Below are 26,122 nucleotides of genomic sequence, written 5' to 3' on the forward strand. Positions count from 1 at the left end.
TAAACGTAAGAGAAAACTAATATTTTCCCGTGGCCTGGCCGCTGACTTCAGTAATGACGATGATTCTGACGTGGATTGTGATTTTATTGCGCTCGACGATCATTCGAGTAGTGATAGTGAGGAAACATATTCACCAGTGAAGCGTCGGTATGTTCGCCGCCGCATGCGCTCGGGTAGTGTACCTTATGCTGTGCCCAGGGGACGGAGTACATCCCGGAGTACATCCCGGAGTACATCCTGTGGCCCTATACCCGTTTTAGGTAGTGATAGTGAGGATGATGTGGCTACACTTGGCATGGATGGGCCACAGGCATCAGTGGATGGTGTTAGTGGGGCTGGTGGTGGTAGTGGCACCGCCATGCGTGACTCACTGTGCCACGCGGGGACCCACGCTGCTGACTCGTCAGTTCAAGGACAAAGCAGAGCGTCACCCACCAGCCCGCCACAACCACCCGTACAACCAGCCTATGATGTCCAGTATCCACCAGCAAACCGTATCTGGGATTGGCAGCAAAATCCCAATTTTGTTCCCAGCCCTCACCACTTTGATGACTCTCAAAGTGGAATTCTACCTACCTGTCCCCTTGGAACCACGGCCAATGAACTGGAATTCTTTGAATTATTCTTTGACCAGCCATTGATGGAAATTATTGTCAGGGAAAGTAATAAGTATTTTCAGTACACCATGGCAAATACGATCATATCACCACAGTCAAGACTACACAGGTGGAAAGAGATGACTGTTGCAGAAATGTATTTGCTTTTTGCAACAATAATGCTTATGCCTCACGTCTATAAGCATAATATAAAAGCATACTGGTCCACAGATCGGCTAATTTGTACCCCATCCTTCAGTGAAATAATACCAGTGAACAGGTTTATCTTACTGTTACGTATGTTGCACTTCTCTGACAAAACCAGGCCTGACAGAAGTGACAGGTTATACAAGATTAGAAATGTTTTCATGTATCTCAAACAAAAGTTCAGGATATACTTTTATCCATTCAAGAATCTTGTAATTGACGAGTCTTTGATTTTGTTCAAAGGTAGACTGTCATTCAAGCAGTATATACCGAGCAAGAGGAACCACTTTGGTATAAAATTGTTTGTACTCTGTGATTGTGACAGTGGCCTTGTGTTGGATATTGTTGTATACACGGGTAGTAAAACATTGAAAGATACCAAGATGTTATTGGGTATATCAGGTGACATAGTGAGAAACATGATGGCACCTTATCTTGGTAAGGGCCATACATTATATACCGATAACTGGTACACAAGCCCATTACTCGGTGATTTCATGCGAGTGAACAAGACAGATGTGTGTGGCACAGTGCGTTCTAATCGTAAACATATGCCCAGGCTCAACGCAGGTGTTCGTGGTGATGACGTGCAGGTGTTTACTGCCAATGACATCATGGCATTACGGTGGCATGACAAACGAGATGTCACATTGTTGACAACCATTCACCGTAATGAAATGCAAGACAGTGGCAAAGTTGATCGAGTGACTAATGAACGTATTCGAAAACCAGTGACAGTGATTGATTATACACAAAACATGCGCTTGGTTGACAAGTGTGACATGCAGATTGGTTTTGTTGACTGTGTTCGTAAGAGTTACAAGTGGTACATGAAACTTTTCTTCCATCTCATGGACATTTCAATGCTGAATGCATATAATATGTACCAAATAAAGACTGGTAACAGACCACCGTATGGTGAATTTTGTTTGTCTGTAGTCAGACAACTCATAATGAAGTACCAGGTAACAACACCTGCAATACAACATGGTCCTCGAATTCATCACAATATACCCAAGCGTTTGAGGAGGGAAGGTGATCATTTCATAATACAGCTTCCTTCAACTCAAAAGAAATTTGCTCAGAAGAGATGCATTGTCTGTGCACAAACAAAACGACGGCAACAAAGACGCAAAGACACTCGGTTTATGTGTGAGGAATGTAAGGTGCCTCTGTGCATGGTGCCTTGTTTCAAGGAGTTCCACAAGCTCCAGCAGTTCTAAAACCATGTCCAGTGATTGTAAATATGTAAATATATGATAGAACATTAGTATTATACAATATTTGTGCATGTTTATTGTAATAAACAACAGTGGTAAACAATAATATGATAATAACTTTAGTGCGGTTATTGTGTTCAATACAGTGAGTATATATATATCAATTATATACAGTATTGGTCTCTCAGGCCCCAAATGTTAGTAGGAATAGAAAAAAATTGGAAAAGAAAAGAAAAAACAACTAAAACAACAAAATAATATAATACGCGTATGTGGAATTCGTCGATGTTGCTGCCACCACATCATTTTCTACAAACTTCTTGGCACTGTATCTCGGTAAGTACTGATCAGATTCTAATTTTTTTTGTTTTATTACCTTCACAAAAATATGCTCTTTAATTCTGTAAGAAAAAATAATTTTTTTTTTTTTCAAAATTTCTTGGACACTGGTGCGTGACTTCAGATTTTGGCCTTGGACCCTGAAAGGGTTAATCGAAAATCACGGTCTCAGTTTTTTTCCTCTCATTATACACAGTGTGCTGCAGGATTTGTTTTATGTGGTGCACACATACAACATAGATGTATTCTCTCATATCTAGGCCCAAATTTACCACTCACAGTTTATCAGAGTGAGCTGAGCTCATGACGTAGATCTACGGTTTGGACACTGAACGTAAAGCCGTAGATCTACGGGACGGACCCTGAAAGGGTTAATCCAAAAACACGGTCAAAGTTTTTTTTTTCGCATTACGCACTGTGGACTGCAGGATTTTTTTTATACTGCTCACACTGACAACATAGAACCATTCTTCCATATGTAGGCCTACCAGCTTTCTCTCACTAAATTTGAAGGCGCTAGAATTTAGGCGTTATGGTGCGTAAGCTGTACTAGTACGTCGGAAACCCTGAAAGGGTTAAAGCTGATTTCCTCTATTCTGTTTATTACTGTATACAGTACACTACTGTATAAAGGTTTAAAAATATACTAGAAATGTTATAAATGGTGCAAAGGTGACATTAAAAAAATATCTCAAGATGGTTGGCACAAACCCACTACAGTATAGTATGCTCCTTGCTTAATGACCATTTTGCTTACATATGTACTCTTAAGAATGGAACTCCATTGTTAAGTGAGGAGAGGCTGTATTAATAAAATAGAGATAATTTTGGTTGGTTTTAGGACTGGAAGTAGCTTGAAATTGAGCTCCAAGCAGCAGAAATATTTGATTTGTCCTGATATTGCAGAGGCCGGAAAAGGCCCCCCTACAATCCCCAGTCTGTTTCATGGGTTTTTAATAGGTCTGATTCAATTATTGGGACACTGTAAACCATGACCAATATTTACTGGTTATATTTTATCTTCCAAGAAATGAACTAAATTTATTATTGTGTGAATAAGAATTCAAATTCTAAATCAATTGTAATATAGAAGAGGGTTGAGGATGTGGCTAATGAACAAAGGAAATGTTTTAGTACTGGGAATATCTACATTGTTTATTATGGGCTCTATTTTTTAATTGGTAATTTTTGAATTGTGTGAAATTGGCCAAATTACCAAATTCAGTTACCTTATGGGGGAGTTGAAATGGTTGAATGGAAGGCACACTAGTGAAATAGCTAAGAATTTGGTTGACTGGAACAATGGAATTTGCTTAAAGTAGGACTCAAACTAGGTGAAATTGCCGGTGTGTAAACTGTGCCTATGTAAGTCTGTAAGTTTTCCATCAAATTTCATACTGTTGGTGTCCTTACCTTTGGAAAAAGATTATCTACCATTTCAGCTTTTTTTGTGACATTGAGAGCAAGTTTCATTTGGGGAGTCTGGACAGTGAAAGGGTTATGCCAGTGTTGGTCCCGTAATACAACGCCAAAATTCTAGCACCTTCCAGTCTTGCGGGAGATAGCTGGTAGGCCTGCATATGAGAGACTGGGTCTGAGTGGTCAGTGTGTGCAGTATAAAAAAAAATCCTGCAGCACGCAGTGCAATGGAGAAAAAAAACTGTGACAAGTGTTTTTGGTTTAAAACAGCAAATTTGCAGTGTATTTTTGTATGGTATTTATGGTTGTATTCTCGTTTTCTTGGTCTCATTTGATAGAATGAAAGATATATTACAGAAATAGGGGTGATCTTGAATGGTTTACAGAATAAAAGTACCTTGAAATTGAGCTCAGAGTAGTGAAAATGTTCGATTTTTGCCGATGTTCAAGAATAAACAGATCACTTCACTCGTCCAGTACATGTCAACTAGTGGTCTAATATACTTTCACAAATGTGCTGATATTATTTATGCCATTCTTACAATAATGCAGTAGTCTGCATAGCAGTAAATCTTCTATTATTTGTGTGAATAAAATTCAAAACGGAAAGCAGGTGTAATACAAGAGGGGCCTGGAGATGTGACTAATGAACAGAGAAAATGTTATTTTAGTGCTTGGAATGTGTGCATTGTTTATTCTGGCCCCTATTTTGAAATTGGCCTAACTTGAATTGTGTATGAAATTGGCCAAATTACCAATTTCTGATCACTTTATTGGGTAGTTGAAATAGGTAAATGGGTGATTTCTTGTACTCGGTAGATAGAACAGGAGGAGTTCTAGTGAAATAGCTATGAGTTTTGTCGACTGAAACAATGGAATTAGCCGATAATAGGGCTCAAAGTGGGTGAAATCACTGATGCGTAAATATCGCCGAGATCGGTAACCTGGCGAGAGTGTAATTCCTTAAGTTTTCCATCAAATTTCGTATTTTTGGTTTCATTACTATCGAGAAAAGATTCTTTATCATTTCATAAGAATTTTTTTTTTTTTTTTTTTAAGTTTTTGACACTGAGAGCAAGTTTGCAAGCAGGAGTTGTGATAGTGAAAGGGTTAAAACTGGCATCCATTCACATTACAGATGGGAGGAGGCCCCAACAACTGCTCAGCCATAACTGCCAGCATGGCTGATTATAGAGTGCATAAAAAAAAAAAGAAAAAAGAAGTTGTGTGATACATGTTGAACTGCAGTTCACTTCCAGTATGTGTGTGTGTATGGGTGTGAAGCATGGGTGATGAATGTTGCAATGAGGAGAAGGCTGGAGGCAGTGAAGATGTCATGTCTGAGGGCAATGTGTGGTGTGAATATAATGCAGAGAATTCGAAGTTCGGAAATTAGGAGATGTGGAATTGCCAAAATTATTATCCAGAGGGCTGAGGAGGGGTTGTTGAGGTTGTTCAGACATGTAGAGAGAATGGAACAAGACAGAATGACTTCGAGAGTATATAAATCTGTAGTGGAGGGAAGGCGGGGTAGGGGTTGGCTTAGAAAGGGTTGGAGGGAGGGGGTAAAAATGGCTTTGTGTGTGAGGGGCTTGGACTTACAGCAAGCATGCTTGAGTGTATTTGATAGTGAATGGAGGCGAATGGTTTTTAATACTTGGTGCTGTTGGAGTGTGAGCAAAGTAACATTTATGAAGGGGTTCAGGGAAACCAGCAGGCCGGACTTGAGTCCTGGAGATGGGAAGTACAGTGTCTATACTCTAAAGGAGCGGTGTTAATGTTGCAGTTTTATAACTGTAGCGTAAAGCACCCCTCTGGCAAGACAGTGATGGAGTGAATGATGATGGTTTTTCTTTTTCGGGCCACCCTGCCTTGGTGGGAATTTGCCTATGTGTTAATAAAAAGAAATAACTATGGAGGTGTGGTAGCCAGGCGGAGGGAAAACATTGTCACTCCTCTTAATATATAACGCTTTTGTTTACAATTATCGGCTTGAATTATTCATTACTTCTCCCTTTGTTTATGATGGCATCTAAAGGTAGTTGTTATAAACGATTAAACTCAGTGAACATGGTGTGTCAATGGTAATATGGCTCTGGGCCACATTCAATATCGTGTAGCAATGTAGGTAGGTGTAGCCCAGGTGGACTACATACCTACATTATTATTATAACTGATACGTATGTGTACCTGTACCTAAGTAAACGTACACACTGTGCTGGCATGCAGGTACACATTAAAATCACTAAGAGTATCTTATTAGCCTTGAAGATGCCATATTAATAATGATAATAATAACACAATAATAATCTCATTAAGAAGCATTAAATATCGTATAAAACGTTAATATAGACATTTTGCTTAATCCATCTAAATACACCCCACAGTAGAATAAATTAACATAAATATGAGATGTGGTAGCCAGGTGACTTGTAATACTTGTGGTAGCCAGGCAACTTGTGGTAGCCGGGTAACTTGTGGTAGCCGGGTAACTTGTGGTAGCCGGGCAACTTGTGGTAGCCGGGCAACTTGTGGTAGCCAGGCAACTTGTGGTAGCCAGGCAACTTGTGGTAGCCGGGCAACTTGTGGTAGCCGGGCAACTTGTGGTAGCCAGGCAACTTGTGGTAGCTGGGCAACTTGTGGTAGCCGGGCAACTTGTGGTAGCCGGGCAACTTGTGGTAGCCGGGCAACTTGTGGTAGCCAGGCAACTTGTGGTAGCTGGGCAACTTGTGGTAGCCAGGCAACTTGTGGTAGCCGGGCAACTTGTGGTAGCCGGGCAACTTGTGGTAGCCGGGTAACTTGTGGTAGCCAGGCAACTTGTGGTAGCCAGGCAACTTGTGGTAGCCAGGCAACTTGTGGTAGCCGGGTAACTTGTGGTAGCCAGGCAACTTGTGGTAGCCGGGCAACTTGTGGTAGCCGGGTAACTTGTGGTAGCCGGGCAACTTGTGGTAGCCGGGCAACTTGTGGTAGCCGGGCAACTTGTGGTAGCCAGGCAACTTGTGGTAGCCAGGCAACTTGTGGTAGCCAGGCAACTTGTGGTAGCCAGGCAACTTGTGGTAGCCGGGCAACTTGTGGTAGCCGGGCAACTTGTGGTAGCCGGGTAACTTGTGGTAGCCGGGTAACTTGTGGTAGCCGGGCAACTTGTGGTAGCCGGGCAACTTGTGGTAGCCGGGCAACTTGTGGTAGCCGGGCAACTTGTGGTAGCCGGGCAACTTGTGGTAGCTGGGCAACTTGTGGTAGCCGGGTAACTTGTGGTAGCCGGGTAACTTGTGGTAGCCGGGTAACTTGTGGTAGCCAGGTAACTTGTGGTATCCAGGCAACTTGTGGTAGCCGGGCAACTTGTGGTAGCCGGGTAACTTGTGGTATCCAGGCAACTTGTGGTAGCCGGGTAACTTGTGGTAGCCGGGTAACTTGTGGTAGCCGGGTAACTTGTGGTAGCCGGGTAACTTGTGGTATCCAGGTAACTTGTAGGACTTGTGACAAAAACCAGATGCTTCATCTGGTTTGTTTACATTGTGTGTGGGTGGGGTTGGGAGGGCTGCCCTTCCTGGCTACCCATACTTCCCAACTTTACTTCATACAAATAACTCACCTCTCACCGTACATTAACCCTCAAACTGTCCAAATGTAGATCTACGTCCACCTGCGGGGGGCTCCGAACGTAGATCTACTTTTTTTTTTTACATGCTTTCAAATGGGGAAAATCAAGGTCGGAGCACTACGCACGTGAACGTAGATCTACGTTTGGACAGTTTAAGGGTTAAGACTACAAATATTTTAAGGTAATTAATGAGTGTACTATATATGCATTTTATTGCTCTAGGAAACTTTAAGCATTGTAGTATCGTATGTGTGGGTAGGGTGGCCAGGAGGGCTACCACACCTAACTTCTTAGAGTAAATACTACTCACCTTTTGCCCTGCATTAAGACTACAAATACGTATTTTGAGGTAAATAATGAGTGTACTGTGTGTGTATTTTACTTTTTAATGCTTAGTTCTATTGCTAACTTAATATATGTTAAACTTGTTATCTGGCATTTATGTGCATTTATAAATGGAAAAAATGGAGTTCTGCTTTCTGGCGAAGTCTGCTTTCCGGCAGTAGCCTGGAACCTAACCTGCTGAATAAGTGGGGCCCTCCTGTATATTTAATAATTTTATGTACAAAACAATTATGTAACATTAAATACAGTAGAGTACCTCAGTTTGTGATACATCATCTCAGTTCTGTCTTGTATTACTTATACAATATATAAATAAATCACAAGTTGAAAGCTGAATCTAGATTTATCTCTTCCATGAAACAGGAAAATTGTCGGGAGGCATTCGCTAGAGCTCAACCATGGACTGTTTTATTGTCTTGTTTTCACCTCTGCTGTCCTCTCGCCTCTGTTCACCTCCCTCTCTGCTTTCTGTCCTTCTTGTCATGTCGTTTTCTGTTGTCATTGTCACTATGCATGGTTTTTATATTGGCTATATTGTTTCTATTTTACTGGTCCATATGGTGCATTTCAATCTCTTGAGGAGGTGACCTGGCCACATCCTACTGCCACTTTTTCCATAGCTTGAACGTATGAAGATAGCACTGTAATATATGTATAGGCCCATATCTGGAATAAGCAGAGAATTATGCCTATGACTTGAGTATTTTCATCACAATATAAGCTAAAATGCTCAGTAAGTAAGTCAAATATTAATGGCATCCACTACCAACATGTGCTGCATCACTTGGGTATCTTTATTGTTGAAATGTCTTGCCTGTGCAGCAGGTTTTGTTGGTTGAATACAGAGGTATTAAGTTCCTTAGTTTTGATCTATCTAAAGCAGCATCAGGAGGGTAGTCTTGATTACTGGAGCTAGAGGAGAGGTGCGGCAGTTGTACACTTCTTTCACTGACTCCGGTATAAAAGTTTCCTCTAAATTCGATTGATAAAGCACGTTATGCAGGCAGAGCAATAAAGATAACCGAGTGTTGCACATGTCTCGTCAAGTTGTCATTATTGTACATCATTAATGTTTGATGCTTCCCTGACACAACAACACTGTAGAATATTGGTGTAGAAGGTATCGTCTAAAATTATTAATACCTACTGCCCAGGTTATTGGCACAACCTACTTCCATCAGTGGTCCCTGGCCATCCACCTCTGCTTCCATCCATCACTTCTCACCCAGTCCAGAGGACATACCTGGTCTCTCTTCCAACATCAAAAATTATTTAACTACACTTAGTTTTTTTTTACTAAAAGAAACTGCAATAAAAACTTTGTACCTAAATTATCTTGTTATATGCACAGTGGATGGGGAAATTTGTAGTAATTGTTTATTTTCATATTTCTTGTTTTGGGTTTCTTTTCTTTTGCCTTGAATGTTGTCCTTCACTCCCCCCTTCCCTGTGTTTTTGGTCTTACCCCTTGTGGGCCTCTACTAGCTCTGCTGCAGTGCTCCTCTTTTTTGGCCTTTGACTGACCCTGCTGCTGGGTCTGCTGAGGGTGATGATGGTGCTGGGTCTGCTGATGGTAGTGGTGCTGCTGCTGGGTCTGCTGATGGTGGTGCTGGCAGTGGGGCTGCTGCTGGATCTGGTGGTGGTGGTGGTGCTGGTGGTGCTGGTGTTGGCAGTGCTGCTGCTGGGTATGGTGCTGGTGTAGCTGCTGCTGCTGGGTCGTCTGGTGATGGTAGTGTTGGTGGTGGTACTGCTGTTGTGGCTGCTGCTGCTGCTGCTGCTCATCCTCATGCCTCTCATCCTCCTCATCCTCACCCACCTCTTCTACCTCTTCCTCTCCTATGACCTTTTGCCTCCCTTCACCTTCCACTCCCCCTTTCTATTCTTGTCCCACCAACCATTTTCCCTACTTTGCTGCTGCTGCTGCTGCTGCTGCTGCTGCTTCTGCTGCTGCTGCTGCTTCTGCTGCTTCTGCTGCTGCTGCTGCTGCTGCTGCTGCTGCTGCTGCTGCTGCTGCTGCTGCTGCTGCTGCTGCTGCTGCTGCTGCTGCTGCTGCTGCTGCTGCTGCTGCTGCTGCTGCTGCTGCTGCTGCTGCTGCTGCTGCTGCTGCTGCTGCTGCTGCTGCTGCTGCTGCTTCTTCTGCTGCTGCTGCTGCTGCTGCTGCTGCTGCTGCTGCTGCTGCTGCTACTGCTGCTCCTGCTGCTGCTGCTGCTGCTGCTGCTGCTGCTGCTGCTGCTGCTGCTGCTGCTGCTGCTGCTGCTGCTGCTGCTGCTGCTGCTGCTGCTGCTGCTGCTGCTGCTGCTGCTGCTGCTGCTGCTGCTGCTGCTGCTGCTGCTGCTGCTGCTGCTGCTGCTGCTGCTTCTTCTTCTTCTTCTTCTTCTTCTTCTTCTTCTTCTTCTTCTTCTTCTTCTTCTTCTTCTTCTTCTTCTTCTTCTTCTGCTGCTGCTGCTGCTGCTTCTGCTGCTTCTTCTTCTTCTTCTTCTTCTTCTTCTGCTGCTTCTTCTTCTTCTTCTTCTGCTGCTTCTTCTTCTTCTTCTTCTGCTGCTGCTTCTTCTTCTTCTTCTTCTGCTGCTGCTTCTTCTTCTTCTGCTGCTTCTTCTTCTTCTGCTGCTGCTTCTTCTGCTGCTTCTTCTTCTGCTGCTGCTGCTGCTTCTTCTGCTGCTTCTTCTTCTGCTGCTGCTTCTTCTGCTGCTTCTTCTTCTTCTTCTGCTGCTTCTTCTGCTGCTTCTTCTGCTGCTTCTTCTTCTTCTGCTGCTGCTTCTTCTTCTTCTGCTGCTGCTGCTTCTTCTTCTTCTTCTTCTTCTTCTGCTGCTTCTTCTTCTTCTGCTGCTGCTGCTTCTTCTTCTTCTTCTGCTGCTGCTGCTTCTTCTTCTTCTTCTTCTGCTGCTTCTTCTTCTTCTTCTTCTTCTTCTGCTGCTTCTTCTTCTTCTTCTTCTTCTGCTGCTTCTTCTTCTTCTTCTTCTTCTGCTGCTTCTTCTTCTTCTTCTTCTTCTTCTGCTGCTTCTTCTTCTTCTTCTTCTTCTGCTGCTTCTTCTTCTTCTTCTGCTGCTTCTTCTTCTTCTTCTTCTTCTTCTTCTGCTGCTTCTTCTTCTTCTTCTTCTGCTGCTTCTTCTTCTTCTTCTGCTGCTTCTTCTTCTTCTTCTGCTGCTTCTTCTTCTTCTGCTGCTTCTTCTGCTTCTTCTTCTTCTGCTTCTTCTGCTTCTTCTGCTTCTGCTTCTTCTGCTTCTTCTGCTTCTTCTTCTTCTTCTTCTTCTTCTTCTTCTTCTTCTTCTGCTGCTTCTTCTGCTGCTTCTTCTTCTTCTTCTTCTTCTGCTGCTTCTTCTTCTTCTTCTTCTGCTGCTTCTTCTTCTTCTTCTTCTTCTTCTGCTGCTTCTTCTTCTTCTTCTTCTTCTGCTGCTTCTTCTTCTTCTTCTTCTTCTGCTGCTTCTTCTTCTTCTTCTGCTGCTTCTTCTTCTTCTTCTGCTGCTTCTTCTTCTTCTGCTGCTTCTTCTGCTTCTTCTTCTTCTGCTTCTTCTGCTTCTTCTTCTGCTGCTTCTTCTTCTTCTGCTTCTTCTTCTTCTGCTTCTTCTTCTGCTTCTTCTTCTGCTTCTTCTTCTTCTGCTTCTTCTTCTGCTTCTTCTTCTTCTGCTTCTTCTTCTTCTGCTTCTTCTTCTTCTGCTTCTTCTTCTTCTGCTTCTTCTTCTGCTTCTTCTGCTGCTTCTGCTTCTTCTTCTGCTGCTTCTTCTTCTTCTTCTTCTGCTGCTTCTTCTTCTTCTTCTTCTGCTGCTTCTTCTTCTTCTGCTGCTTCTTCTGCTTCTTCTGCTGCTTCTTCTTCTTCTTCTTCTGCTGCTTCTTCTTCTTCTTCTTCTGCTGCTTCTTCTTCTTCTTCTTCTTCTGCTGCTTCTTCTGCTGCTGCTTCTTCTTCTTCTTCTTCTTCTTCTGCTGCTTCTTCTTCTTCTTCTGCTGCTGCTTCTTCTGCTGCTGCTTCTTCTTCTTCTTCTTCTGCTGCTTCTTCTTCTTCTTCTTCTTCTTCTGCTGCTTCTTCTTCTTCTTCTTCTTCTGCTGCTTCTTCTTCTTCTTCTGCTGCTTCTTCTTCTGCTGCTTCTTCTTCTGCTGCTTCTTCTTCTTCTTCTGCTGCTTCTTCTTCTGCTGCTTCTTCTTCTTCTTCTGCTGCTTCTTCTTCTGCTGCTTCTTCTTCTTCTTCTGCTGCTTCTTCTTCTGCTGCTTCTTCTTCTTCTGCTGCTTCTTCTTCTTCTGCTGCTTCTTCTGCTTCTTCTTCTGCTTCTTCTGCTTCTTCTTCTGCTTCTTCTTCTGCTTCTTCTTCTGCTTCTTCTGCTTCTTCTGCTTCTTCTGCTTCTGCTTCTTCTTCTTTTCTCTCTCTCTCTCTCTCTTCCTCCTCCTCCCACCTCTCTTGTCCCGTCCCTGCCAACTGGCCTGTATATGCTGTCTCCATCTCTCCTTTCTGTTAGTGTGACTTTGTGAATGGTCCAAGTCAGACCGAAACGTCATTGCAAGCTCCCTTCTCCTGTGTGCAGGCTATTTGCGTATAATCCCCCTTGCGTATGCTGAGAGAGTTGAACAATCTTGGGCCACCGACACTTATTGTGCTATTCTTCGTGTACTCATGGCACCCCCGCTTTTCATTGGGGGGATGTTGCACCACCTTCCAAATCTTTTGCTTTTCTAGGGAATGATTTCTTGTGCAGATTTGGGACTGATCCCTCTAGAAATTTCCAGATGTAAATTTTGGTGTATCTTTCTTGCCTGCATTCCATGGAGTACAAGTCAAGGGACTTCAAACAGTCCCAGTAATTGAGATGCTTGATTGTACTTACATGTGCAGTGTTCCTTAATATAGTAACTATTACACCACCCTACAGTGTTCCTCCATACAATCACCATCACACCACCTTACAGTGTTCCTCCATACAATCACCATCACACCACCTTACAGTGTTCCTCCATACAATCACCATCACACCACCTTACAGTGTTCCTCCATACAATCACCATCACACCACCTTACAGTGTTCCTCCATACAATCACCATCACACCACCTTACAGTGTTCCTCCATACAATCACCATCACACCACCTTACAGTGTTCCTCCATACAATCACCATCACACCACCTTACAGTGTTCCTCCATACAATCACCATCACACCACCTTACAGTGTTCTTCCATACAATCACCATCACACCACCTTACAGTGTTCCTCCATACAATCACCACACCACCTTAGTGTTCCTCCATACAATCACCATCACACCACCTTACAGTGTTCCTCCATACAATCACCATCACACCACCCTACAGAGTTCCTCCATACAAACACCATAACACTACTATCAGGTGTTGTTGAGTCTCTGAAATATTTCCTCTCAGACTTAACTGCAGTGTTGCAGATAGATATATTCACAAAGTATTTGGTAGTCTTTATTAAGTCGTCATAAGATTAGTTCGTTATAAATATCTGTCACATTTGTAATAAAACTACAGCACAAGTTTAACAGATAACTCAGCAGCACATTGTGTATTATACTTTGTTTTACTACTACTACTGTTTTCCTACTATACTGCTGCTGCTACTATACTGTCGCTACTGCTACTACTACTACTGCCACCACCACCACCACCACTACTGTAGTCAGAAGGTTGCAAGCAGAGGATGTCATTAGTGTATTCGGTGATTGTATTAGGAGGCTACTTTAGTTGGTCTCGTTGTTCTTAAAGTTGACTAGTAGAATGGACGTGTTCATGTTAGAGCATGTCAGTAGTTTAAGTAAACATTGTTGCTTGCAGAGTTACCTTGTGGTCTCATAATTGGGTGAAGGTTTATATGGGCATTAGAGTTGAAGCGGGTGCTACAATGTGTCTCCTCTCCGTAGGTGGGTGATGGCAGAGTGGCAGGTGGCGGAGTGACGGGTGACGATTGTGGTGCTTACACCTGTAACATATGTGGCCAAGTATGCTCGGGTCATACTCAGTGGCTCATGCACTGTGCCACGCACTCACCTACTGCAGTTGCAAGGTTTCGCTGTCCCTTCTGTAATTATGGCACCAATGACCGCAGCAACTTCCGCAGGCACGTCACTGTTCACACGGGGGTCAAAAACTATAGGTGTCCACGCTGTGGGCGCAGGTCCAATGATCGCAGCAATATGAAGAAACATGTCATGAGATGTGTGACTGTTGTTCCTACCCATACTGTGGGATGATAGTCTTAATATACTAACTACAGTACTGGTGGGGTTTAAACCCATGGCAAGTGAGTTGTAAAACTCCAGGCCAGTGCATAAGCCACTGGGCCAGCTGGCTACAATAAGCCACTGGGCCAGCTGGCTACAATAAGCCACTGGGCCAGCTGGCTACAATAAGCCACTGGGCCAGCTGGCTACAATAAGATTCATCCAGGAGGCTATCATGATAACCTCCTGGATGAATAATTTATACTAGGTGTAAATAGACTTGGATGAATGTTATGGTAGCCATCTGGCCCAGTGGTTTATGTACTGGCTTGGAGTTTCACCACTTATTCACCATGGGTTCTAACCCCACCTGTACTGTGGTTTGTTTGCAAATCTGTTATTATGATTTTGCAATTATTCATATACTACTATATATACCACTGATAGTAGTAGTAAACTTAGTATTACAAAGACTTTTCACAATGCAACAAAATATTGTTTTTCAGTGAAAGTTTTCCACACTTTGTTGTAGAAGTATGTTAGTGAGGATCACTATGTAAAGCACTAAGCCCGTAGGGGCCATTCAGTGCAAGGGGGAGGTGGAGGATCATTGTACAGATGATGGATATTATCATAATTGTGGTGAAATGTAAAGATGGGAGAAATATGATGGTGATTGTATGGAGAATACTGTAAGGTGGTGTGATGGTGATTGTATGAACACTGTAGGGTGATGTGATGGTGATTGTATGGAGAATACTGTAAGGTGGTGTGATGGTGATTGTATGGAGAATACTGTAAGGTGGTGTGATGGTGATTGTATGGAGAATACTGTAAGGTGGTGTGATGGTGATTGTATGGAGAATACTGTAAGGTGGTGTGATGGTGATTGTATGAACACTGTAGGGTGATGTGATGGTGATTGTATGAACACTGTAGGGTGATGTGATGGTGATTGTATGAACACTGTAGGGTGATGTGATTGTGATTGTATGAACACTGTAGGGTGATGTGATGGTGATTGTATGAACACTGTAGGGTGATGTGATGGTGATTGTATGGAGAATACTGTAAGGTGGTGTGATGGTGATTGTATGGAGAATACTGTAAGGTGGTGTGATGGTGATTGTATGGAGAATACTGTAAGGTGGTGTGATGGTGATTGTATGGAGAATACTGTAAGGTGGTGTGATGGTGATTGTATGGAGAATACTGTAAGGTGGTGTGATGGTGATTGTATGGAGAATACTGTAAGGTGGTGTGATGGTGATTGTATGAACACTGTAGGGTGATGTGATGGTGATTGTATGGAGAATACTGTAAGGTGGTGTGATGGTGATTGTATGGAGAATACTGTAAGGTGGTGTGATGGTGATTGTATGGAGAATACTGTAAGGTGGTGTGATGGTGATTGTATGGAGAATACTGTAAGGTGGTGTGATGGTGATTGTATGGAGAATACTGTAAGGTGGTGTGATGGTGATTGTATGGAGAATACTGTAAGGTGGTGTGATGGTGATTGTATGGAGAATACTGTAAGGTGGTGTGATGGTGATTGTATGGAGAATACTGTAAGGTGGTGTGATGGTGATTGTATGGAGAATACTGTAAGGTGGTGTGATGGTGATTGTATGGAGAATACTGTAAGGTGGTGTGATGGTGATTGTATGGACACTGTAGGGTGATGTGATGGTGATTGTATGAATACTGTAGGGTGAAGTGATGGTGATTGTATGAATACTGTAGGGTGATGTGATGGTGATTGTATGAACACTGTAGGGTGATGTGATGGTGATTGTATGAACACTGTAGGGTGATGTGATGGTGATTGTATGAATACTGTAGGGTGAAGTGATGGTGATTGTATGAACACTGTAGGGTGATGTGATGATTGTATGAACACTGTAGGGTGGTGTGATGGTGATTGTATGAACACTGTAGGGTGATGTGATGGTGATTGTATGAACACTGTAGGGTGATGTGATGGTGATTGTATGAACACTGTAGGGTGATGTGATTGTGATTGTATGAACACTGTAGGGTGATGTGATGGTGATTGTATGAACACTGTAGGGTGATGTGATGGTGATTGTATGAACACTGTAGGGTGATGTGATGGTGATTGTATGAACACTGTAGGGTTGTGTGATGGTGATTGTATGAACATTGTAGGGTGGTGTGATGGTGATTGTATGAACACTGTAGGGTGGTGTGATGGTGATTGTATGAACACTGTAGGGTGGTGTGATGGTGATTGTATGAACACTGTAGGGTGGTGTGATGATTGTATGAACACTGTAGGGTGGTGTGATGGTTGTATGAACACTGTAGGGTGGTGTGATGGTGATTGTATGAACACTGTAGGGTGGTGTGATGGTGATTGTATGAACACTGTAGGGTGGTGTGATGGTGATTGTATGAACACTGTAGGGTGGTGTGATGGTGATTGTATGAACACTGTAGGGTGGTGTGATGGTGATTGTATGAACACTGTAGGGTGGTGTGATGGTGATTGTATGAACACTGTAGGGTGGTGTGATGGTGATTGTATGAACACTGTAGGGTGGTGTGATGGTGATTGTATGAACACTGTAGGGTGGTGTGATGGTGATTGTATGAACACTGTAGGGTGGTGTGATGGTGATTGTATGAACACTGTAGGGTGGTGTGATGGTGATTGTATGAACACTGTAGGGTGGTGTGATGGTGATTGTATGAACACTAGGGTGGTGTGATGGTGATTGTATGAGCACTGTAGGGTGGTGTGATGGTGATTGTATGAACACTGTAGGGTGGTGTGATGGTGATTGTATGAACACTGTAGGGTGGTGTGATGGTGATTGTATGAACACTGTAGGGTGGTGTGATGGTGATTGTATGAACACTGTAGGGTGTGATGGTGATTGTATGAACACTGTAGGGTGTGATGGTGATTGTATGAACACTGTAGGGTGGTGTGATGGTGATTGTATGAACACTGTAGGGTGGTGTGATGGTGATTGTATGAGCACTGTAGGGTGGTGTGATGGTGATTGTATGAACACTGTAGGGTGGTGTGATGGTGATTGTGGGTAACCCACAGTTAACAATTGTTGCACAGTAAATCTTATAAGCTTGTAAAGTAATCAGTTTGCATATGTTATTACACTAGTTGTTGCTGTAACATGTACATGTCTGGAGCAGCTTCACGTGTTGATGAAGGACATGTACATGTCTGGAGCAGCTTCACGTGTTGATGAAGGACATGTACATGTCTGGAGCAGCTTCACGTGTTGATGAAGGACATGTACATGTCTGGAGCAGCTTCACGTGTGTTGATGCAGTTTTTATGGAAGCACAGAACTAAGCTGATTTTTATCATTTATATATATATATATATATATATATATATATATATATATATATTGTATATATATATATTATATATATATATATATATATATATATATATATATATATATATATATATACATTTATATTGTATATATATATGAATGATTATAACAAAACATATTTGCCAGCATCACTCAGTGTTGTTAACACCAGTGTTTAGTGGTGGCTGTTAACACCAGTGTTAGTGATGGGAACACTGGTGGTACTGTACTGTTAACATAAGTTTTAGTGGTGGTAGTGTTGTTAACACCAGTGTTAGTGGTGGATATATTGGTAATGTTAACACAAGATCTTCATATATACACAATATAAAATGGTCACCTCTCATATGAGGTACAGGAGGTAAATTTTGATAGTCTTAACTAGGAGGGAGAGGACCAGGAAGTATCTTCATGAGCACAATTTCATAAGTCACTACCAATGTTGTTCCTTCACTAGTGACTCACCAGTGAGTGTAAGAGAGGGTGAGGGTAACCATGTAGAAGATTGTTTCATGAACACCACCATTGTTGTTCCTTCACTAGTGACTCACTGGTGAGTGTAAGAGAGGGTGAGGGTAACCATGTAGAAGATTGTTTCCTGAGCAGGATGACTGCTCTCCCTTCAGCAGCAAGTGCAGTGAGGCTTACAATTACTGTACCATGTTACTACCACTGCTTCTAACACTACGCAACCTCCTGTCACATCCTGTACTGAAACCTTTACTATGTTACTCCCACTGCATCTAACACTACACAAGCTTCCCTCACTGAAGCCTCTACTATGTTACTACCACTGCTTCTAACACTACACAAGCTTCCTTCACATCCTGTACTGAAGCCCCTACTTGTGCTTAACACATTTGTTGTGATCAGATTTATGAAGATAATTTGTAAAGCTTTGTTTATCTCGAATTATATGACACATGTGATTTTTTTTTGTTGATATTATCAAGTTTAACAGGTTAGTTAATTATGATAACTTTGATATTGTATTGTTGAAGGAAGAGTTGATGCAGTATTGAACTATGTACTACACATACTGTAGCATGTGTCCATCCTGTGTGTTACTTGTTGCAGTATTGAACTATGTACTACACATACTGTAGCATGTGTCCATCCTGTGTGTTACTTGTTGCAGTATTGAACTATGTACTACACATACTGTAGCATGTGTCCATCCTGTGTGTTACTTGTTGCAGTATTGAACTATGTACTACACATACTGTAGCATGTGTCCATCCTGTGTGTTACTTGTTGCAGTATTGAACTATGTACTACACATACTGTAGCATGTGTCCATCCTGTGTGTTACCTGTGTTGCTGATGCAAGTTTACCATTAAAATTGTTTCACCTAGTTTAGTGTTAAAATCCCTTCACTTAGTTATATTCTCTGGGTTAATGTTAACCAGACAAGCACAGCACACCACCTCTGACCAGACAAGCACAGCACAACACCTCTGACCAGACAAGCACAGCACAACACCTCTGACCAGACAAGCACAGCACAACACCTCTGACCAGACAAGCACAGCACAACACCTCTGACCAGACAAGCACAGCACAACACCTCTGACCAGACAAGCACAGCACAACACCTCTGACCAGACAAGCACAGCACAACACCTCTGACCAGACAAGCACAGCACAACACCTCTGACCAGACATGCACAGCACAACACCTCTGACCAGACATGCACAGCACAACACCTCTGACCAGACAAGCACAGCACAACACCTCTGACCAGACAAGCACAGCACAACACCTCTGACCAGACAAGCACAGCACAACACCTCTGACCAGACAAGCACAGCACAACACCTCTGACCAGACATGCACAGCACAACACCTCTGACCAGACATGCACAGCACAACACCTCTGACCAGACAAGCACAGCACAACACCTCTGACCAGACAAGCACAGCACAACACCTCTGACCAGACAAGCACAGCACAACACCTCTGACCAGACAAGCACAGCACAACACCTCTGACCAGACAAGCACAGCACAACACCTCTGACCAGACATGCACAGCACAACACCTCTGACCAGACAAGCACAGCACAACACCTCTGACCAGACAAGCACAGCACAACACCTCTGACCAGACAAGCACAGCACAACACCTCTGACCAGACAAGCACAGCACAACACCTCTGACCAGACAAGCACAGCACAACACCTCTGACCAGACAAGCACAGCACAACACCTCTGACCAGACAAGCACAGCACAACACCTCTGACCAGACAAGCACAGCACAACACCTCTGACCAGACAAGCACAGCACAACACCTCTGACCAGACAAGCACAGCACAACACCTCTGACCAGACATGCACAGCACAACACCTCTGACCAGACATGCACAGCACAACACCTCTGACCAGACATGCACAGCACAACACCTCTGACCAGACATGCACAGCACAACACCTCTGACCAGACATGCACAGCACAACACCTCTGACCAGACATGCACAGCACAACACCTCTGACCAGACATGCACAGCACAACACCTCTGACCAGACAAGCACAGCACAACACCTCTGACCAGATGAGCACAACACAACACCTCTGACCAGACAAGCACAGCACAACTCCTCTGACCAGACGAACACAACACCTGTGTGCACCCAGTAACTCCTTGTTACCATACATCATACTTCATGCAGTTATCAAATTACTCATCGTATATCACCGTACTTCATGCAGTTATCAAGTTATTCATCATACATCATCATACTTCATTCAGTTATCAAGTTATTCATCATTATTTAATAAATAATTCCCATCTTATATAGCTGGCTATATTTACCTACTTTATAATAGAATATTTTTAACTATGTAATTGACCTTCTCATAAGTTGTGTACTGGCAGACTTAAGTTGAACTTTGAAGTCTAGCCTTGTTTATGTACTGTTCTGGCAACACTGTCTACTAATGTTGGGCAACTATGTTTACTGTCTGGCAATGGTGTTTACTGTCTGGCAACTGTGTTTACTGTCTGGCAATGGTGTTTACTCTTGTCTGGCAATACTGTTTACTGTTGTCTGGCATTGTTTACTGTTGTCTGGCAACACTGTTTACTGTTGTCTGACAACAGTGTTTACACACCTCAGTTACTCAAGCAGTAACTTACACAGCTCAGCTACTCCAGCAGTAACTGCAGTTGCTAAATAACCCCAAATATCTAGGCTGAGGCAAGTGTGGCACTCGGCCATTTTCAGCAGCCAGCAAGAAAGGAAGAGGATTTCAAACCCTCAGAAGAACACCGCATTGTTAAAATAAACTGATTTATTATTACTCTCATTTTCTTCTTAAATGTTTATTATTTTACATAATATATACATAGATTAGACCATTCAGTAACATGGTAGTTACGTTCCTGAAAATTGCGTGCAAGACAAAATCGTGTAAAACAAACTTAAGAACTTGTGGGAAAAATAGGGTTAGGTTCCTTGGACCCCCCAATAAATGGCAAACTGTTTTTAGGTCTCCAAATTGTAAACAATTAAAAAAAGGATAATGTAATTGTAGTTCATTTTGTTTAATGTATTGCTTAACCCTTTCAGGGTTGAGAGGCCCTCTCCAAAACATGTTCTCAGGGTCGAAAATTTTTCGAAAAAATAAAAATTATTTTTTCTTATGAAATGATAGAGAATCATTTCCCAATCACAACGACACCAAAAGTATGAAATTTGATGGAAAACGTATGGAATTATGCTCTTGTGAAGTTAGCAGTCTTGATGATGTTTATGCATCGGTGATTTCACCCACTTTGAGCCCTATTTTCAACCAATTCCAATGCACCAGTCGACAAAAATCATAGCTACACCTACCATCCAATTTACGACCTGCTCGACATACATCCACTCGACTTATGACCGTACATCTGGCAGCTGGGCTGAGCCGGCTGATACATACCACTGTACAATATTTGACGATACTCGCGGCGGCAATGCACCATGCAGGCAGCATCAGTTTGAGTTACCCTGCCCTATCAGCAGCATCATACTGTATTAACTGTACTAACTGGACAGTAAATTTCACCTTGGTCCCTAAGAGGAAGTCTGAATTTTGCACTGGAGATTGTGGCAAGAAAGGCTCTTACTCTCGAACACTCTATTTGTTTTCACTGTTGCACATAAATCTGTATTTGTCTGCATGTAAATGTCTGTCTATATCTGTCTCTGTCTTTGTCTTCCTGTGTGTCTGTCTTTTTGTCTACCTGTGTCTGTCTGCTTCTCTCTCTACCTCAGAGCCGCTCATGAACCAAGAGGTATTACACACAAAGCAGAGTTGTCACATCTTTAATGTGATGCTAATATCGCTATACAGCTTATTTATCTATCACAGTTCATCTAATATGACATAATAAACAATATATGTAAATAACATAAAAACCTGATATACTCTCCAGAATGAATAAAATATGAACTTAAATGCTTTAAACTCCACATCTTGCACCTGTGCTGGTGTGTAGGTACACATTAAAATTATTAAGAGTGTGTTATTGGTCTTGAAGATGCCATATTAATAATAATAATAACAATAATAATCACTCTGAGGTGCATTAAATGTGTATAAAATGTTAATATAGACATTTTGCTTAATCCATCTATGATTTTTTTTTTTTCAAAATCATATAATAGACACGCTACCTGGAGAGAGTTCCGGGGGTCAACGCCCCCGCGGCCCGGTCTGAGACCAGGCCTCTATGTAACATAAATTAACTTAAATATGAGATGTTTTTCCAGTCGGCTTGACAGTGTGTCATGTAGGAGGGTATTGGTTAGGGGAATATGGGGGTAAGCGGAGGGAGTCAGTAGGCAGGGGACAGGCAGGCGAGGTGGTAGGAGAGATGATTAGTGGAGGTAGGTAATGTGAGGTCACTGGTGACTACAACTTCACCTCTCATTACTCTACCCACCACTCCACACTACTCACCCTCTCACTACTTTAACTAAACATAAATAAATGGAGAAAATAATGGGGACAGTGAATATTACTATTCTACTCAAACACAGTTTATTATTAAGTCCTTGTACAATAATATATTTGGGAACAGGAGAACATTATTGTGGTTTAGATAAATGGGATGGTATACATAAGCAGTGAGACAGGGAATACAATCAACTTGACGAAAATGAATATAACTTACAATATGGTTCAGAGGACAGTTCATCACAGGAACTAAGCCACAGGTCCCAAGACCTACACAGCACGAGTACTGCTCCAAGCCAGTACTCTGCCCAATGTCTCCAACAGTCTCTCCTCCCGAGACTCTCCAGCTCAGCTCTGCTTCCAGGCCAGAGCTCTGCCCGAATCTCTCTGCTCAGCTGTTCCTTGGGCTTATATTGTCCCGAGAGCACCCCCCACAATGAGGTGTGCACACGTGGTGTTGATCTGACGCCAAGGTCTGACGCCATCCAGAACAAAAGACCTCAGTCTTAAGCCGAAAAGGCGTGGCTCTGACAGACATTTGCCAAGGCAAGGTGTGACCATATAATTGGTTAAATTAGGTCTCCCCAGAGGCCTCACAAGCCCAGCTGAACTACATCACATCCCCCTTTCTCCCCCAATTTAAAATATCTGAGAACTAGGACAATTTGTCCTAAGTTATTAGACTATTTTAATATTAACCCCTTAAATCTATTACAATACAAAGGCAAAATTATACATAATACAAAATTATTCAATTACATATATTTCCCTCAACCTCCTCAACTACCACAAGGCAGCATAATCAGTACACCTCGCAGTTGACCAGCATAATAGTTGCTCTCTGGTGCAAAGCCTCCTTACCCATCATTTCTCCTTAAACCTAAATATTGGGCTCCAGTGCCTTCCCTACTTCTAGAAATGCACTAGCCAATGCTAGTCACCCTCGCATGTTATCCATTGGGCCAAACCTCTCTAGGCTTCTTTAGCATGGAAAACTGCTCCAACGGGTTGCATTCTTTCAAGTAACTGCAACTGGACCACTTCACGACCACCAAGGTCGCATTTTCAGCACACTTCACATGCACACTACAACATCTGAAAATCGAGACAGGGCAGGCATCGCAGCTAAGACCCTCCCTTATCCTATGCCACTACTAGGATTCACTGGCCTCATAAAACAAGGCGGCCATAATCACTGGACCATTTTCAAGGTCACCTTATTTCACACAAATAACACTAACACTTCTGGCAAGTCAAAGTAGGCTGGGGACATCTCACACTCTCAATTGTCTCTCTTGGCTGGCAGGACATCCCCGCATACCAGTCGTACAGGTCGACCAACAAGGCAGGATACACCTCCATACCGCCCTTGAAAGCAGGCTGGTCCCAGCAGCTGGAGTCCATCTCCGCGGCTCACGTCTTCCACATCTCCGAGGATGGCAACTCCTTCATAGTAGATTCTCCTGTCCTGGCACACCAGCCAGAATCCCCCATACACCACTGCAGCATCACCGCCATCGTCTCCTCTTGAGCTAGGCAGCATCACAGCACGACCACAGCATCGCAGCATGGTCCCAGTACCTCAGCATCACACCACGGCCACAGGATCGCAGCACGGTCACAGCATTGCAGACAGCATCACAGCAGCCGACATCAGCAGTGGCAGGCTATTGTCAGTTGCTCGAGGTGAGATGAGGTGAGGTTACTTCAGGTCATCAACAGCAGGTGCAGTCACCCATCCCTGGCAACTGCGGGCAACTGGCGGTCCGCAGGTGATGGTCACAGAGGCTGGGTGACGCAGACAGACACCCACTACAATGGATGACAGACCAGGGCAGCAATACATCTACTGGGGCACATCAACTGAGTGATTGGGCACATCAGGTGGACAATAATCATAGGCATCTCTTCAGTGGGTGACAGTTGTGGGCTAGTCTTCCAAGGTGGGCTGGGTGACTTCTCCTCTGTAAATATTCAATTTCGGCCAGTAATTGCTTCCCCCAAAAGTCTCACCCAAACACTGATATTCTCCACAATTTATCTCAAACCAACAACCAACTCCACCAAATATAATAATACAACCACACAATTACTCAGACCCACCGTATAAAAAAGAGGTCAGTTAGGGTCACTAGGATTATAATATCATACAGATATTTACTTTAGCTTTACACACACAAGAAAAAAAATGGTAGCGTAACATAAGTATAGCCGAGCAGTCAAAAGTAAGGCACATGGGACTGGTTCCTACTATAAAAATAAGAACCACCACCGCTTAGACACCATGTCATGTAGGGGGGGGCCTTGGTTAGGGGAATATGGGGGTAAGCAGAGGGAGTCAGTAGGCAGGGGACAGGCAGGCAAGGTGGTAGGAGAGATGATTAGCGGAGGTAGGTAATGTGAGGTCACTGGTGACTACAACTTCACCTCTTATTACTCTACCCACCACTCCACACTGCTCACCCTCTCACTACTTAAACTAAACATAAATAAATGGAGAAAATAATGGGGACAGTGAATATTACTATTCTACTCAAACACAGTTTATTATTAAGTCCTTGTACAATAATATATTTGGGAACAGGAGAACATTATTGTGGTTTAGATAAATGGGATGGTATACATAAGCAGTGAGACAGGGAATACAATCAACTTGACGAAAATGAATATAACTTACAATATGGTTCAGAGGACAGTTCATCACAGGAACTAAGCCACAGGTCCCAAGACCTACACGGCACAAGTACTGCTCCAAGCCAGTACTCTGCCCAATGTCTCCAACAGTCTCTCCTCCCGAGACTCTCCAGCTCAGCTCTGCTTCCAGGCCAGAGCTCTGCCCGAATCTCTCTGCTCAGCTGTTCCTTGGGCTTATATTGTCCCGAGAGCACCCCCCACAATGAGGTGTGCACACGTGGTGTTGATCTGACGCCGAGGTCTGACGCCATCCAGAACAAAAGACCTCAGTCTTAAGCCGAAAAGGCGTGGCTCTGACAGACATTTGCCAAGGCAAGGTGTGACCATATAATTGGTTAAATTAGGTCTCCCCAGAGGCCTCACAAGCCCAGCTGAACCACATCACAGGGTGAGTAGTGTGGAGTGGTGGGTAGAGTAATGAGAGGTGAAGTTGTAGTCACCAGTGACCTCACATTACCTACCTCCGCTAATCATCTCTCCTACCACCTTGCCTGCCTGTCCCCTGCCTACTGACTCCCTCCGCTTACCCCCATATTCCCCTAACCAATGCCCCCCCTACATGACAAGAGTGAACAAAAACCATTCATGTCCGGGCTGGTAACAACAACTATTTGTTTACAAAACTCACGAACCTTCTACACACTCATTCTCTCTCTCGTTTATTCATTTAATCTTGTTTACTCGCCTCTCACTCTAAGACTACAGATATTTTAAGGTAAGTAATGAGTAAGTGCTATATTATTATTATTATTATTAGAAAATACATATTATTGTAATAATAATACATAATAATTATAAATATTATTATTAATTTAGGGCACTGGAGCACAGATCCACTGTATAGCACTTTGTCTGGATTTTTGGGGTTATCCTAGGTAATTTACACTATGTATGATAACTTTACTTACTTGTACCTGTGTGTGAGAGAGAGAAAGAGAGAGATAGATAGATATCCAAATTCAGTCAGTCAGTCAGGCAGCCAACCACCCACCCACCCAGCTGGCCTACTAGCCAGCCAGCCATCCGAATACATATTACACATGTTGCAGAGTTGTTTCTCTTTACTTAGGGTATAGGTTATAGTACATTCTGGCAGGATGACACTACCAGTGGTATTCTCCTATTCTATTATGTCAACAATACTTAAAGATTACAGTAACATATGATACTATACGAGATATAAAATTTACAATACAGTTCACTTCCATGTAT

The 26,122-nt window shown here is 43.0% G+C and overlaps 1 protein-coding gene across 17 annotated transcripts in view; it reads left to right on the forward strand.

Annotated features, from left to right (window-relative positions):
- The window catches only part of LOC128703657 (protein tramtrack, beta isoform), a gene marked incomplete at its 5' end in the record, with an annotated part of 506,533 nt that overhangs the window by 98,141 nt on the left and 382,270 nt on the right, over positions 1-26,122 (forward strand). The window contains 1 exon segment of one of the 17 annotated variants that reach the window (XM_070101386.1): positions 23,523-24,430. In XM_070101386.1, the coding sequence (XP_069957487.1) occupies positions 23,523-23,747 (225 nt within the window). 17 annotated transcript variants of the gene reach the window in all.

Source organism: Cherax quadricarinatus, chromosome 76 (genome assembly GCF_038502225.1).
Source record: "Cherax quadricarinatus isolate ZL_2023a chromosome 76, ASM3850222v1, whole genome shotgun sequence".
Taxonomy (NCBI): domain Eukaryota; kingdom Metazoa; phylum Arthropoda; class Malacostraca; order Decapoda; family Parastacidae; genus Cherax; species Cherax quadricarinatus.